Source organism: Arctopsyche grandis, chromosome 13, assembly GCF_051622035.1.
Source record: "Arctopsyche grandis isolate Sample6627 chromosome 13, ASM5162203v2, whole genome shotgun sequence".
Classification (NCBI taxonomy): domain Eukaryota; kingdom Metazoa; phylum Arthropoda; class Insecta; order Trichoptera; family Hydropsychidae; genus Arctopsyche; species Arctopsyche grandis.
In genome coordinates, this window is record NC_135367.1 from 22,925,655 (window position 1) to 22,943,731 (window position 18,077).

Consider the following 18,077-nt stretch of genomic DNA (forward strand, 5'->3'; position numbering starts at 1 on the left):
AGTCAGGAACCTCCCCGAATGTTAAAACTATCCCAGGTTAGTCAACGTTCCCTATAACACGATATTCCTGGAAGGAGGACACTTTCCTCCCCCTGCTCTCCCATCGTGAGAGCAGTGCACACGCGCGTAAAACGCATCGTTACATATATTATTTTATAGCTGATTAGATGGACATTGTCATATTTAAGTGTTACTTTTGGTCGTTTTAAAATATTGCTTTTCCTTAATATTATGATTTTACTATTTTTTTCATTTTTATTTTTTTTGTCATATAAGTATGTCATGTTCTTAACCGCATATTATTGTTTACATTACTTTTTCTATTGATACTGCTTTCTTTTATTGTTATTTTTTTTTATAGTATACGATTTACTCAAATGCGTTTTTACCTGTGCAAATAAATAAATAAATATAAGGTTGCTCATTCAATACGCATAAATTCAGCATCTCATTCAATACGCATAACTGGTTGACGATTTCTATTAGCATATTCTTCTTTTAGAATAAATCCAATGAAATAATGAGTGCAATAGTGCTAAGGTCATAAAGATCAATTAAATTAATAATTTAATGCGCAATGCATAGGTATTTAGAAATATATCTAAAAGGAATGATTTAATGATTTAATTAAAAAATGAAATTTCCCCTAAAATTTAGATTTAAATACAAATTTTAGAATAGCTTGGGTAGACAATTAGCATTTGATCGATCAGTGATAATTTTGTAATCAATATTAATGTAATCGATTTTGTGGTAAAATTGTCAACGTCCGGATATTAAATTGCTTAGATAAGATTTTGATACATTTAATTTAAAAGCCAATAAATTAGACTATCAAATATAGCTCGTCTTATTAGCATATTATATAGCCTACGATGTAAGAGATTTTTGACGGATATACTTTTGTATGTGTAATATTGGAAACTCTATGTGTTTTAATACCCTTTTTAAGTTAATTGCTCATATATGTAAAGTCAAAAATTAACGTGATATTTCATTAAATCAGACGGAAGTACCAACACACCGATTTGTATTCACGTAACACTGAGAAAATTGAGTGTTGTTCGCACGATTTTCACATTTGATACGAGCATTTATTTGTAAGGAAGCGACAATGTTCAATGTCGAAACTGTGGCGGAAATGCGTGCCGAATTTTGCATTTGTCACAAATAAATAAACAATCATCCGCATAAAATTGACGAAGATTTTTAACGAAGATGTCGTCTGCAAACCAATCTTTAACCGCATGAGTAAAGCTGGCAGTGAAATAAAAATAATATTTTCAAATTATTATATTCTTTTGTTTTTGTTTATTTGAATAATCTAATTGAAATATTTGTTTATTGTTTTTGCACGTTTTGCATTTTATATCGTCAAAGGTTATGGTAAATAAATACAACTGAAATAGGTTTTCAATGTATGATTGCTAATTTGATTTCATTTGTAGAACAAATAATATAATAATAATAATTCAATATATGTACTCGTATGTATGTAGTTGTCTTTTTTGATTTTTGGCAATATTTATTTTGGTTTACCTTTAGGTATTCATTGTTTAATTTTAAATATGTTAACATATGAAAGATAAAATCAGCTAATAAATAGACTGTACAAAACAAAATCAGTGTCTTTCGCCGAATAGTGGAAAGTTTTCTGCTTGGCAAAGAAAATGTTTGTGGTTAGGTAACTTTTGATTTTAAGTTAATTTTTTATGTGCAAATATGTATATACGGACACATACATTACCGATTCAGAAATTTGGAGCATTGAAAAAATAAAGCAATTTATAAGATTTATAAAAAAAAAAAAATCAGATGTGTCCAACCGACGACTTTATCTATATATTTGAGGAATATAAGAAGCATAAAAAACAAAAATCGATAATGGAACATATATATGTACATACACGTTCACACTTACCGGCTATGAGAGCATTTTCGATACAAATTGAGAGCAAATATAAGGAATCTTACACAAGACCAAAGTTGTACTTCCGGTTATCGAATTTTGTTCAATTTTTTTTCATTACATAAAATCACTATAAATATTATACAAATTAAATATCAAGAAAATAAAAATAGTTTAAAAGGTCAAAATAAAATAATGAAATATTGTTTTAAAAAAAAATTACTACTTCCTGTTTACGAATTATGACCAAAACTTTATCAACTCTAATTTAGTACATAAAAAATACAAAAATAAATTTTCAACTCGATACGTTCAGGGGCGCGGAAAAAATTGTGTGGTCACAAAATTTTTTACTTTTCTAAGAAGAAAATATCCCACTCCCGTTTATTAAATTTAGTGATTTTATTTCCACCACATTGATACAATACTTGAATTTTTTCGTGAATAGTACCCATGTTTAAGGGGTCGAATAAAATAGTGGAAGAAAAATGGAACAAGAGTAAGCTGCCACTTCCAGTTGACGAATGCTCACCAAATTTTATATATAACTTGGTATTAAGCTTAAACTTGTAGATATAAAATTTCAATTCAATAAACCAAAAGGTTTCTGAGAAAAACCTCAATTCTCTAGAGTAAAAGTACTACTTTCGGCTGAGGTAAAAATATTCAAAAAATATTAGAGTATACAATTCATAATTTCTATTACATGAAAAAAATTTTCAGCCTGATTTGTTTGGGAGATAATTAAATTAAATCATATATATAAAGACGGTAATCTGTGTGTGTGTGTGTGTGTCCTAACTCTCGCCGAACATAATGAATGAATCGATAAAAATCGATAAATTCAATTTTCGTCGAGTCGACTTTGCCGCGACTCGAACCACTCATCTCAAATATGAGTGGTTCGAGCCTGAATATATGTAGGTCTAAATTGAGCTAATGGTCACGAGCATCACGCCAAATCCAATTCTTCATTTCGCCTTTTTTTTTAAACATTAATTGAAATATTCCTTCTCGCCATATAAAAATACGTAATTATAATAATTTTATTTAGCGAGGTTTTGAACCATTTTTTTTACTTTTCATATAAAACAATTAAATATATATTTTTAATTGAAATTATTGAAATTAATTTATATTTTAACGATGTTTGAAAAAAATTGATTTTATTTTACGGGCGGGCGCCGGGAATCGAGCCTCGGACCTCTGATTCCAAACGCGATGTGCTCACGGGCCCACGCCATTTACAACACATATCCTCGCGCAGGATATTTGTTGTAAATACACATCATATGAATATCTACTTAATTTGTTATGTGTAATAATAATATTCAACGCTACGAGATCAATGACCGTTTGTGTATAATCGGAACATTTTACATTTTGTTAACGTTAACTTTAAGAATTGAAAATTATTACAAATAAAGAATTGAAAACTATCTATGAGAGTCTACGAAAATAACGGTTCCGGTTCCGGATTTTTTTTTAGGTTTATACGAGTATATAATAATTTTATACCCATGTGATGATGTTTCATCGGGCTATTCACTAGTAATATAATAAGAGATATAAAAAAAATGACGTCTTAATGTGAAACGTAAAGGAGGTTTGTAAAAAAAGGGGACACCTTTAAGAGGAGGTACCATTTCCGGGCAACTTAAAAATTTGAAAAAAATTAAAATCGTATCGATAAGAATTTCAGCAACCGATACTAAGTTTCAGCTCGATAGGACTAACGGTGTTCAAAAAATCCCCAAAATACACAGACACACACAGTTTTTCTAGATCATGAAAATGTGATCAGCGATCGATTCTGAGTTCGAATCAGTCAAAATTTCGCATGTCCACCAAACTTCATCCATTGCTACTACGTACACAGATAAAGTTGTTATTTATTTTTTTAATTAATTGTTACAACCACTCAAATGAATTTCATTGCATTTGAAATAAATACTTCCACCTTCAAGATTAAATCTTGGGTGCGTTGTACTGTATCCGCACACTTGGCATCAAATTTAACAAACCTCTGTTATTTTTTTATACTAAAGAACCGAATAGCAGAAATATAATTGGTTTTTTCTTACGATGACACTCATGTTCGATGATATCTCGCAAGTCAAACTGTAGGTATATGAACAAGTGGTTGTAGAACGCGTTTTTTGCTAGGCATCAAGTAGTGGTGGTAATGGCGGTTGTAGTGGGACGGATTGCATTTATATATTTGAAAAATTGACAAACGAGCCTCAGTGCGGCATCCAGTGGTACTCAGGAGCGGTTCGACTAGTGATTCATAACAGTTCAAAGAAACTCACGATATACTAAAATGCAAGCTACTGCAATTGTTGCACTTGTGGTGTTGTGCTTCGTGGCAGCATCTCTAGCCACGCAAGTTTCTCAATGTGAAGGTGTGTATTCTTTTACGGGACACCGTTGATCCGATTAACACAGTGCAGGCCGTAACGCTCGCGACTTTTCATGCGAATTTCAAGTGTGTGACATACTTTCGTGCGGAACCCGGTTCGATTGCGAAATGCCCGATTGTGACACTCATCACGGTGCAGTAGCCCTCTAAATTTTTCGGTTGACATGCTGATGTAATAGTTTGCATCGGTTTTGCGCGAATCGGTCGATCGGTTGGCGATAAATGCGCGAACCGGTCGGACGTTGTGCAAAGACGCGGACCGTCATTTCCGATCTGCTTGTGCAAATATTCAGCTAAAAATGGTTTCCTTGATTTACTGAATAAGGCTAATTTCAGAATCCCAGTTCGATACTCTAGACGCGTTGCACTCTTTTCACTTGATCCTTTCAATACTAATTCCCAAAAATATTTTTATCTGCAGCGCGTTTATCGTATGTTTAACGGAGAGCTGAATGAGGTTGATCTGTTTGGTATTTCCCTACATCAATTCAGGTCTAACATCAAGAGAATCTTGACCGATTGATTCATTTTTTCTCCTATTCTATTTTTCCAATATTTCCATTATTTTTATACTTTAGTTTAGTTATGTAATGTGCTATTTAATCATATTATAGCTTTCATTCTTTTCCTTTTCATTTGTTTATTTTGTATTTACCTTTTTCATTTGTTTTATATTTGTAAATTTCAATTTCTTCTTATATTCTATCTTATAACCTTTTCCAAATATTTTAATACTATAGTTTAATTATGCAACGTACTACATATTTTGTCATGCCTTTATTCTTTACTTTTTAATTTGTTTTCCTTATATTTATCTTTTTCATTTTTGTAAAAATCTATTATTGGACTCGGATGTTACATATATTATTTATTTACTTTTTGTTTTTTTTTTACCTATCTCTGTACATCCTGTCTGTTGATTTTTCAATTAATAAAATAAAATAAAAATAAAATATTCCGTCGCTATGATTGCCAGTATCGTATGATCGATCTCGTCGAACCGGTTGTATGATTGATGTCTGAATAATATGAAATAAGTGGAGATTTTTGACAACTTTATCGAATCGGTACGTGTGTCGAGAATATTTTTTGTAAAAATATGTACATCTTTTATAACCGGTTTCTATCGGTGAACGAGAGTGGTAGTTTGATGAATCGCTTATATCAATTATACTTAATAAAATAATTTGGCGTTGTTTTGCAATGCGAATTGGTTATTAAATCGGAATTAACTGACTGCTCTTTGACCGGTTGATGTATTTCAGATCCAATAGTGTGTAGAATTGGTTGATGAGATTTGTTAATTTTAATGAACCGGTTAGTGACGCGTTTTAAAATTTTTGCAATTCTGTATATACATATGTATATACAGAATATGTATATATGTATATGTATACAGAGTAGCAATAAAATGGTTTGAAAGTGTAACACTAGTATGATATCAATTAATATAAAATAAAAAAAAATAAATATACAATTAAATAAAAAATTGTGATAAAAATATATGAAATTGTTTTGGAAATACTAACAATATTTAATTTATCAAATATTTGCTATTATATATGTATGTATGTATGTACAAATAATAACTATCAACGAAATTGTTTAATGTTAAAAATAGTATTATACATGTATATAACAAATAATTTTAATATCTATTCACATATAATATGTATGTATATTTATACAAATATAAAATGCTCGTTTCGTCACACTAATCGTTCGTACAGGCGTTTTAGCGACAATACACATTCGTAATCTGTCAATTGATAGTCTTTTAAACTATGCTAACTTTTTATCAAGTGCACGAATGCGTGCACTTGGTTACTAGTAATAATAAAATTGCTAAAAATATGTAGGTTCCAAAAAGACTGATTGCAACTTGTATTAATCGTTAAATACATACATACATACATAGTCAAAAAATTAACAATCAATTGTTAACGTTCAAAAAAATTAAGAATCAATTGTTAATATAATTAATAAACTTATTATATAAATATGTAATAGTTAAAATTGTCTTTTAACTTACATATGTATATGTATTATGATACGTATTTCTGTTGGGAAAACTTTGTCGTACTGCCACTAACACGACGTCATTGATTTCTATTGAATCCTATTTTCACTACTTGTTTAATTACATTGTCATTATATTATACAATAATATATATATGTGAAGGTTGTTTGTTCTATATTATGTTAACTATCTATGTATATAAGCTTTTAATTATAGCACGGTTAGATTTATATAATACATGACTAGTAAATATACCCGGTGTTACTCGTGTATTACTTTTCCCATTTCCAAGGTCAAAGAAAATATACATACATTATCCAGGGCTGTGGAGTCAGATTAAATTTAAAGAAAACTCTATAAATTATTTTATTTTGTATTTATTATTTAAATAAATATTGTTATAGTAAAATATTTGATAAATACATTCATATGAATAAAATAAATGGTAAACTATTATTTTTATCGCTTATGTACCTGCAGTTTTTGGAATTACATACATACACATGCAGTTACTTATATAAACTTACATAAACCTAATATATTGTAATTTTAATTTGTATAAATGTTACATTAATAATTATAATAATATATCTCAAAATTTTTTTTACAATTTTATACAGACTGATCAAATTTCCCATAAAAGGTATAAAAAGTTATGAGTAAAGAGCGGACCAACTTTACGCCGTTCTTTGTTCATTGTTCATTTTTATGATGAACCTTTTTTATGCTCTCTAGCTTTTTAGTTTGCCCTGTTTCCTGGAAAATAGACCCAAAACGCCCTGTTTCCTGGAAAAAGCACGCTTCCGGTCCTACCTCTAGTTATGAGTATCACTTAATACTGAATTTCTGCATCTGAAGAGTTTTGCAGATAAATATATGTATCTTTAATGATATTTTCCTTTTTATTGGGCTTGAATATCGCAGTACATCATGTCAGAGAACGGATGTGGCGAAAATCTGTTTTTTTTCCTGCTTTAACCTTCACGATTCTCTCCAGACATTGGATACCTTTACTATACTTCAATATATGTATGTATTTCGATCACATTAAACTGAAGTGAATGTTAACAATTACCTACAAAATACCGGTACAAATTATTGAGGTTTTCAAGCTAAAGACCTATCGATTCCAAGAATCCTTTGAGCCGGATTCTTTAGTTCTTTCGACCCCGTTGGGCATGATTTTTTCTTAATTTTTCGTTTTGCCTGGTTGCAAAATAGTAAATAAAATTAAACGAAATGTAAATATGTATAATCAATTTTTATACTATTTTAAAAGGTCATTACTATATACATACATTGAGTGACAATGATTTCTAGTCGTTGAATCACCTTCGATACGTTTACGGATCTTGAGGTTGATCGCTTCAATGTTTCTATTTTTGCATATAAGTGTAATATAGCAAGGATTTTTTAAGGTTCCATTGATTAAAATGCATATGCATATACACACATACATACATACATGATTGCGTGTAATTTTCTTCTTAAGTCTCTTAGCTATATCAACATAAATTTAGCTAGAGCACGTTCACTGACCAACCTTGAAATCATGAAAGATACATAGGACATACATATGTATACGCGAAACTCATTATTGATTGGCAAAATACTGCAATTTTCTCAATTGACCTCTTCGAGCATGTGTTTATTATATTATATTGTAGTTATGTATTGATTATACCCCGATGCTATACTTTGATTTATTTACAAAAGTGCTGGGGAAACATATGTACATATATATGATTTCGCTATTTAACAAAATGTTTTACATAATACAAGATTGAATCAAACAATAAACTATCGATTTTTTGGGTTGCATATGATCATTATGGAAAGGTCATTATGGAAATATTGAGTCATCGTAAGTGAAACCGAGTATAGTATCAAATAAGCACAGTAAAAGAATAGCGTTCGAAAGCCTGCATTTACTATGTAAACTGCTATTGCTCATTTTATAGTCAGTTTATTTAGTATGCACGTGTAAGGGAAAACTTTTTTCAATTCTATAACTATGGCAAAATTCAATAACTAAATCTTTGTAAAGAATGGTAATCTTTAATCATAATTGGGTTAAAAAAAGGCTAACATAACATTCTAAAAATATACTGAGTGTAAGGTATTCATATTTTATGAATCCCCATTAAAACGAATCCCTATGATTCGAATGATGTCATCACGAAATAAAAGCATTGATCAATATCAACATAAATAATGCGAGAGAAAAAGAGGAGGCATTCAGTACGCTGCGCTCAGTGGTTAGGTGTGAATGATATCCGCCTTTGAATGACTATAGATTCCAATAAAATACCCGACTATAGATTCCAATATTCATTTTGAACAGGAAATTGACAGATTTTGAGACATCGACCGAACAACACGAAGATATATAAAAATCGCGCGATTTAAAAACACATATCAAGCTTTTTTATTACCAGATTCGTATTTATTGGGCATAGATCTATAAGAAAAGTCATATCTCGTCTCTGAACCATTTTTCGTGTTGAACAGTGTTATTGATCCATGCTGCTAAGTGAAAATTTTAATAGGATTTTCTTAAGATACAGCAATCACGTGATAGGATTTAAATAAATACATAAATAGGGAATAAATTAAATGTCTTCTAATTTATATCTGCAGACATAAATCCGAAAATCCGCTCTTTTCGATCATTCTTTGATTTGATGCCCCCCGAATCGGATGCCCGAGTCTATTGCACCGTTGCCCCCCCGTTTCCGTCCTTTGTACACCACTGGCCGAGTAATCTTTTTATGTTTTAAATCAACTTGACAATAGCGAATCGATATTTGTTATGATGTTTTTTTTATTTTCTATTATATTTTTTTTATCTCAAATGGCAACTGATACTCTTGACGTTTCCAGGAAGAAAAGCGTATATAAAATGTTTTAATCTTAAAATCTATGAATTATCATAAACTTTACGATGATATTTACATACAATGGTTCTTTATGAAGATATATAATCAATTATTTATTTCCACATCAATAATGTATGACTATTGTCGATTATATGTAATATTATACGAATTACACGCCAATACATAAGCATTCGTGTCAAACGTTCGGAAAAACACGTCTAGCCGTCATTTTTAACGGATAGAATACATTAGATGCAGGTCTGAAACTTGAGTGCACACTTAAAATAATATATTCAGGTATTTATTGCATCAATTCGATGGTGTAATACGAAATCGATTCAACTGGAAAAGTTGAATGCACTTTTTGACCGCGTGTTTTTGAGATTACTTCCATATGATAAATTGAGATGTCACGGTGTGGAAACGTACCGAAGCATCTATTACATGTTTTAACGGATCAAGTATGTGAAAGTTCGTTTCTTTTGTATCGTATATCATATGTATGTACATACATATGTAATGCATTGTAATGTGTTCCTTTGTGTTGGACAAACTTTCGAATGCCTGTCCGTTATTTCTCACCGTGTGTATATGCTCGTAATTGTGTCATAGATACATATATGCAATGTTTTTAGTAGTAATAATATATTAGTAATAAATATTACATACTACGAATGTTGGTTAGTGATGATTGTATTAAAAAGGTGAAACAATAGAGTTTAACATTGCGAGTCACGTTGATTATAATTAAAAATCACGTCACTGTGAAATTGTGCGATTATACGTTTTTTTTTTATTGCTGTATGTTTTCGATTTTTGCATAATATTTAAATTTTAAATTAGTTTCGATTTATATAAATGATTTTTTATTGTAAAAAATTCGTATAAAATATTTAAATATATATATGGCAGTGTTTATTGCCTTGTGTTGGCTCTGCACATATGGTGATATGTTTTCTATTTGTTAAAATATGTGTTTAAGCTATGTTTGGGGTAAAATATGTGGGTGTGGTGCAAACGATCGAAAAGCGCCAGACAGATTGAACCACGGATTAACTGGATGGCTGCTTTAAACGCAATTCTCGACTTCACGAATGAAAAATTGCACATCAGATGACGAGTAACCTTTCGATGTGCACAGATGCAATTATTAAAATGGTAATTATTAAAATTGAGTTGGATCTTTCTGGCAAGTTTTTAATAATTTAATAAGGAAAAATTCGGAACTAAAGTATTAGAAGCACAGAACGTATACAGGGTAGGTATGTATGTCGGGACTTCGGGTAGATTTCGCTTAGTGTAAGTGCGAGCAGTGCGCACGCATAAGGTACACGTGTCGTTAATCTGTGGTTCAGTCTGTCTGGCGCTTTTCGATCGTTTGCACCGCATCGAAAATGGGTCTACCTAACGGCACCGAAAGTCAACAGATCGAAAAAGAAAATATCGGAAGGCAAAGATCGAAAATCGAAAGATCTTAAGTCGAAAGATAAAAAAGGGTGCATGGTAAACGGTACTATGCATATATATAATATATATCATTGGCATGCGGTGAAATTATCTCTCTTTTTGTCATACAGCCTTGTTTAATGTGCGCGCGCAGGATTCGGGAGGAAAAGCTTGTTCCTCTTGTTTCTGTTGTATCCTGCTCGCGCAAATTAAGTGAGGATGTATGACGGGGGGAGGGAGACTTTTACCGCACGCCACTGATATATGTATATACTAACCGTTTTTCATATGTATGCATGGTAAACGAACATTTTCGATTTTTTAACATTCGGTGACGGTCTCCCATCCTACCGATGGTAATTGGACTATCCGTCACATTGGGGTGGTCACAAAGACAATTTTTGCCATGAAAATCGCGAATACACAATATTTGGCACTCAAGTTCTCGTTACTATGATAGTTATCGTTAGTATGATGGACTTTTCGGCTGCCAGATGTTCCGTTATAGAGATTTTAGTGACTTCGTGACGAGTAATTTGTGACCAGTAATCACCGAACCCCTACCGATGTACCCGAAATGAGGTGGTGGCGAAAAGGCGAATTTGAGCGCCGTAACATTAAGAGATTTGAAATTTTTAGCCACCGATTCTTCGTTTTGTTGCTGAATAACAATTGTTCAGTATACAATAAAAAACTTATTATTAAAAAGTTGATGTACATTTTTTGCTTATGTAAACAGATTAATTTCCCTTTTTGTATGTATGTAAATTTAAATTGAAATTTGAAGTGTTTGTTTAATCTGTAATACCTAATTTTTAAATAAACATGTTACATATTTATATATGTATGTACGTAAATATAATATATAAAAAACATTCATACGTTAATGAATTCAAATGACACATGCAATTAACTTCGAATTTTTTATTTTGAATTATTGAGATAATTTCAACATTCGATTAAATGTGATTGTCTCTTATCCCAGTAGATATACCTGGCGTCCTTCAAATGAAAATTACTTTTTTATTAACATGTTTTGTTTATTTGGCCTTAATAAGTATTTAAGATTTTGTAAATAAGTAAAGTAATGGTGTAAAGCTTTTGATTATATCTGATAATAAAAGAAGATATTTTAATTCTATTAATTGATAAGCAAATGGGAATTATCAAAAATGTTTCCAAATTAAATCAACAGATAATAATCGCATAGGTAGTGTAATGCATGTTTCCGCATACATATGTACATATGATGAAAATCAGGGCTGTCGAGTCGGATCAAAATTTACCGACTCTGACTCCGATTCCGACTCCGGCTTTATTTTATAATTCTACTCTGACTCCAATTTGAACGATTTTATCTTGCTAACGTATAAAAACGATTTTCCAAATATAAAAAAATATGAAAGGAATTAGAAAAATCATCAAAAATTTACATCTGACCCAATTTATTGAGTTATTGGTAATGAAATAGGTATAAATAAAAAGTAAGCACATTCGTAGTATACATATGTCTACGAATTTCATATACAAAACAAATCAATTTACTAAAAAAAAGTATGTGACCAAGGTTTTTGGCCAGAACACATCGAAATACATATATGCAATTCAACGATTTTATTTATAATGTAGTTTAAATTCACGATTTATATATGTAAAAAAATGTTCAAATTTCAATTTATTAGTCGAATACTTTAATTAAATTATAGACTCTAGTTGACGCATACTGTATTACTATTAAGGAGTTGGAGTCAGTTGATTTTACTCCGACTCCACAGCCCTGATTAAAATATTTCAAGGTTTTAAAAATCATTAATTTTTGTTTACTAATTGGAATATACATACAATTTTGCCTATGAAGGAAATTCATAAGAATTTGGTTACGCGAACTTTTAATTTTAAGTCCTATAGAAACATTTGATAGCTCTTTCTTATAAATTCAAAAAAATATTGTCAATTATTAAAAAAGTATCGTCTAAATTGTCAATAGTGATATTTGCTATTATTATTTGTATATTTTAAGTCTAATTGATATTTAAAAATCAATTAAGTTTTGAATAAAAAAAATAATGACTTCTGGTTACTGCAATAAAAGAATAATGTAAATCTTCAGATGTTGATTTGCTTATAATTGAACGTCATTACAATACTGTTTTTTTTTTATTAAAAAAACAAACAGTGGTTATTGCTTGTTAAAATGTCATCAATGTAATTTTGACGCTTACACGATTGATTATGTAAAAGAAGAAATAAATAATAAAAAAAAAACAAAACACAATGGTTCAAAAGACCTTCGATTGAGATTTGTTTTATCGGATATTCGCATAATAATTGTATTGCATATAAAATTTATAATGTTTTTTTTATTTTTATTGCAGGAAAATCATTTCCAAATATTCAGCAAAATGTCAACATCAGCAAGTGTAATAAACCACCATGCAAACTGAGAAAGAAGACAAATATCAACGTTGACATCAGATTTACACCTGGTTCGTAACGAATTCACTTGATATAAGTCATATGCACAAATCAAAGATCCTCTGACACATGTTCTGAATTATTAATTTGGCGAAACAATTCATTTTGTTATTTTTATCGTAATTGGAAAAGGTACGCCCACAAATTTTTAGATTAAAAGCTGATTTTATGCACTTTCGATCGAATCAAAGTGTCGATAACGTATCTACATATCTGTTTATACTAGGTTGTGAAGTGAGGTAGCTTATTTCCACGAAACTGCGATAAATTTATTATCCGATCATCAGCAAAACCCGTATTAGTCATCTGAGAATCGTATATCGAAGATTTAAAGATTTAAAACGCATTGATTGAAATTTTGAGAGTGATATTTCAGCAAAGTCTGAAAATCGATACATGCTTTGAAGAGGGCACAGTTATTGACCTGGTCTATAATATATATATATATATTTTTAATTTATAAATGATTTTTATTATTACGAAATTATGTTCACAATACATCTTATATCTATTTTAATAGCTACTGATCTACTGATCATTTTCTATTTTACAATTTAATTTAATTTGGTTAGTAATCATAGTATTATATTATTCTAATGTTAATCTATAGCATAATAGGAAAAAGAGCTCAACAGCTTATTTAAAATCCTTATAAATGCTCATAATTCATCTAATACATAATATTAATTAAAGACTCTCTAAAGTCGATGACCTAAAGCAGACTGTGTTTATGTAATCTGTGTTTATACCTGAAGGGTATAGACATTTTGTTGTTATCACCGAGACTCTCCACAAGTGTGTTAGTATGGTTATTAGTGATTCTGTCATAGAATCTACTGGTTAGTTTGTTAGTAATGTCTGTAACAAACGGAATATTATATATGTCATGCAGTTTTTTCAAGTTAGTATATATGGGTGTATTATAGATTATTTTTAGGGATTTATTTTGTATTACTTGGAGATTGGAAAAGTTAGTATTCGAGGCGTTCTTCCATACAGGTGAAGCATAGGTTAATAATGGTAATGTGAGCGCGCGATATAATTTTATTTTATTTTGAGTTGATAAAGAACTATGGCGATTAAATATTGGATATATTGAGGATATACGCCGCATCGCCTTGGTCTATAATATATGAAAATCGAGCATCATAAGAATGATTGACGATAATGTCACCATGTATAGTATCACATGTGACGTGTTATGGGACAATGGGAATATTCACTTTCAGAATTTGTTATTATTCTAGTAACGATGACTCTGTAGTTGGCCATTGTCTAGTAATATGTATAAAGATAATCTTGTGTGCCCACATTTCCATAATAATGATCTTGTTCACTACTGTGGCGGCTCTACGACGTGGTCGAGTTTCATTCACCATCCTGCGACCAACGAGTTGGGACCAACTCGGCCATGTTGTTTCGTTGTCACTTTATATCCTTCCCGCCCGTCACAATAAATTGTCGTGTCTTAACAATTCTGTCGTTTTAATACATACGCCCCCCATACTAAAATTCGAAATAACATTATATATCAAGTAAAATACATATTGTAGTCTATATGAATATGTGGTTATAGAATAAGAGAAGACATACTCCATACAAGTTTTTACAATTTTCCCTACTACATTAAATCTATAAATAATTGATAAAATATGCTTTTGTTATTTTAACTAAAATTCTATCAAGATAAAATCGATTGTTTACAAAATGAATGAGATCAGAGCTAAAAATATCTAGATTAATAGATAATGGTACTTGATAGTGTTAAAATCAATCTGGTTTAATGATTGATTTGATTTTAAATTCGTAGCAGTTTTTTTTAATACCCAAAATAATTGATAGCCAATATTACATACATATATATGATTTCATCTGAAAAGTCTTTTGAAGGAAATAAATAGTCGCACACTCTTTACAAATGAAGACATCGTTTTTATTGTTTTGTTTCTCTAAATTCACGAAGGAAAAAATTAAACTATGACATATATTATTAATTGCAAAAAGTATATTTTTTTAATCAATTAATGGCCACTCTAATATGTGTAAATATATTCAATGTTAACTTTTTTATAATTTTCTTTGTTCTTTTTAGATCATGATATTGCAAGGTTGCAAACCAATGTATATGCAGAGATTCTCGGATTGCCATTGCCTTTTGTTGGTGTTGATGGTATTTCTGCTTGCGATAAGGTATTCCAATCTGACGGTACTACATCAGCTCCATGTCCTCTCAAAAAAGGAGTAGAATACTTATACAAGAACACCTTCCCTATTTTGGAAATTTATCCCAGAGTTAACCCAATAGTTCACTGGTCCATTAGTGAGAATGGAAAAGACATCAGCTGTTTCGAAGTGCCTGCTAAAATACTTTAAGTTTACTACTCTTAATTATTGATTAGCATTTAAGATAAATTAATGTAACAGTCGAGAGACTCGCCTTGATCAATGAGTTTCAATTTATAATTTTTTATTGTATTTTATAATACAAATGTGATAATTTTTTTACTATTACAATTTTATTTACCATTGAATAAAAACTTGCCAAAAATAAATATTTTTTTATTTAACCACAAAATGTATTATATGTATGTACACAAATTTGAATCACAAACATATTTTCTGCATATATTTTTCATTTATTTTATTTTACAATTTTGTCATAGTAATATTACAGAGTATGTAGATAGTTCCAAGTCTAACCCTTGGCTTAGAAAAATAAGAATACAATAATATGAATTAAAATAAATACGATAAAAAACAAATTAAAAATAAATCAAAAACAAATACAACTACAAATTTACGATCTCAAATTAAACAATCCCTCAGCGTATCAACCAGATCAGCATATTTTAGATTAAACAAATCTACGTTAACAGAAATCTGATTGAGGTCCTTGCAACAAGCGACGAAGCCATCGAATTTGTGCGTATTTTATTTTATTTTACATGGATATATACCATGTAGGCCTAACAGTTAGGGCCGAATTGGTATATATCACCGTCAAGTTAGTATAAACAATTCTATAGAATTTCAACGAGACCGCTCTAATGAATAGACGATCCCATGTATATACTTCACGATACCGCGTATACGACGCCGTATACGCGTGTTTTTTTGTGTATGTTTAAAACTATCTAAAAAAAATATCCCACGTACAAGATACCGCATCCCTCGCTGTGTGTTCGCGCCCTTAGCCTCGATTCGCCTTCCCAGACAATTACTTACAAACATTCCAGCATTTTAATTACATAAATCGCAATATTTCGAGAGGCTGAAGAATACCAAATTAATAATTAATTAATTAATTAAATAATCCATAGAGACATCTATGGATTTAGATTTGTACATAAATTCTAACATATTGTACATAAATCAAATTCAGATATTTGTGACAGCGAGTAGGATGATTTCTGCCAATTTGATAGGGGAACTGTTTATTTATTAATTCCATGATATGAAACGATCGACTTGGAGTCACAAAAATCCCAGTCTGACCAGCATTATTAAAGATTAGCACGGGATCAAAACGCAGTAACCTCTCGGTGCTAAACATAAACGCAACCACCGAGACATACTGCTGTATGTAAGTATATAAATATGTACATATGTACTATGAAAATTTACTGTTTCAACTACGAATCACTATACAATTTGGGATAAGTACCATTTCGTGGTATTCTAATAGGATGTGGCTATTTGCAGGTACTATATGTGAATTATTGGCTATTTGCAGGTACTATATCTGTGAATTATTGGCTATTTGCAGGTACTATATCTGCGACAGGCGCAAAGCCTTCTGCTCATGCGCTTGAACTGTCACTGTCAGCGTGTTTACTGTTAAAGTTTTGTTTTAAACCTCTTAAAATTTAGTTCGAACACGTAAAGTGACGTAGAGTAAAAAATATAATCCAAATTAGTTAATATTATTAATTGTTAGAAAATTATTATCATATACATACAACGTATAATACCTACATACAAGTACAAGCCGCGAACTAGTTAAATTATATAAATCTATTATAATAACGTGCGAAATTTATTTGCCTCTATGTATAATGAACGATTGATTAAACAAGTCTAGCATACATTAAATGTAAGAAATTATAATCGGATTATAAGTTCACGCGCATGCGCAGAAGGCTTTGCGCCTGGCGCAGATATAGTACCTGCAAATAGCCAATAATTCGTAGATATAGTACCTGCAAATAGCCACAACCATTCTAATATAGTCGTAGGCTACAAAAGTTTCATTTTTTTCCAACTTCCTTTCGTTCGAGCGACGCTGGACAATTTGACTGTTATGTAATATGAAAAATGGAAATTTTATTTAATTTTACATATATACCAGGAAGGCCTTACAGGTAAATCCCAATGCGCCTTCCTGGGCAATTACAAATACAAATGCAGCATTTTTATTATAAGTCGTTGAATTGCGAGACACTGAAAAAACTCGCAAATTAACGAGACATCTATGAATTGTACATAAATTTTTATTGTACATCAATCAAATTTCAAATAGTGGTGACATAGTAGGTAGGAAGGATTTTTAGCCAATTTTTTTTCCGGGAACCGTTTCAACAATGAAATCAGAGAAAATTGGCAAACTCTGATAGGAAACGATCAACCTGGAGTCACAAATCCAGGTCTGACCAACAGCATACTCTGAAAAATTCATTTTCATTCAGGGATAAAACCCGGCACCTTCTTGACGGTAAGCAGAAGCTTAACGTCCGAGCTATGCTGCTGGCTTGTATTGCTTTTAAAGAAATGTATTGCTTTTAAAGAAATCGTAGATTCATTATTTATTTAACAGTGATACATAGTATTATTGTAAAATACAAGTAATATTGGTGAGTCTCCATCTAAAAATAATGGTGGAAAAATGAAAATCACAGATCTAAGATGATAGAACATTCGTATAATCGA

General features: G+C 30.6%; 1 protein-coding gene across 1 annotated transcript; it reads left to right on the forward strand.

The window, feature by feature from the left end:
* The first annotated feature begins 4,103 nt into the window (after positions 1 to 4,103).
* On the forward strand, positions 4,104 to 15,694 carry LOC143921064 (ecdysteroid-regulated 16 kDa protein-like). Its single transcript, XM_077444183.1, has 3 exons — positions 4,104 to 4,314; positions 13,052 to 13,162; positions 15,244 to 15,694. The coding sequence occupies exons 1-3, from the start codon at positions 4,233 to 4,235 to the stop codon at positions 15,522 to 15,524; spliced, it is 474 nt and encodes a 157-aa protein (XP_077300309.1). The 5' UTR covers positions 4,104 to 4,232; the 3' UTR covers positions 15,525 to 15,694.
* The last annotated feature ends 2,383 nt before the right edge of the window (positions 15,695 to 18,077 follow it).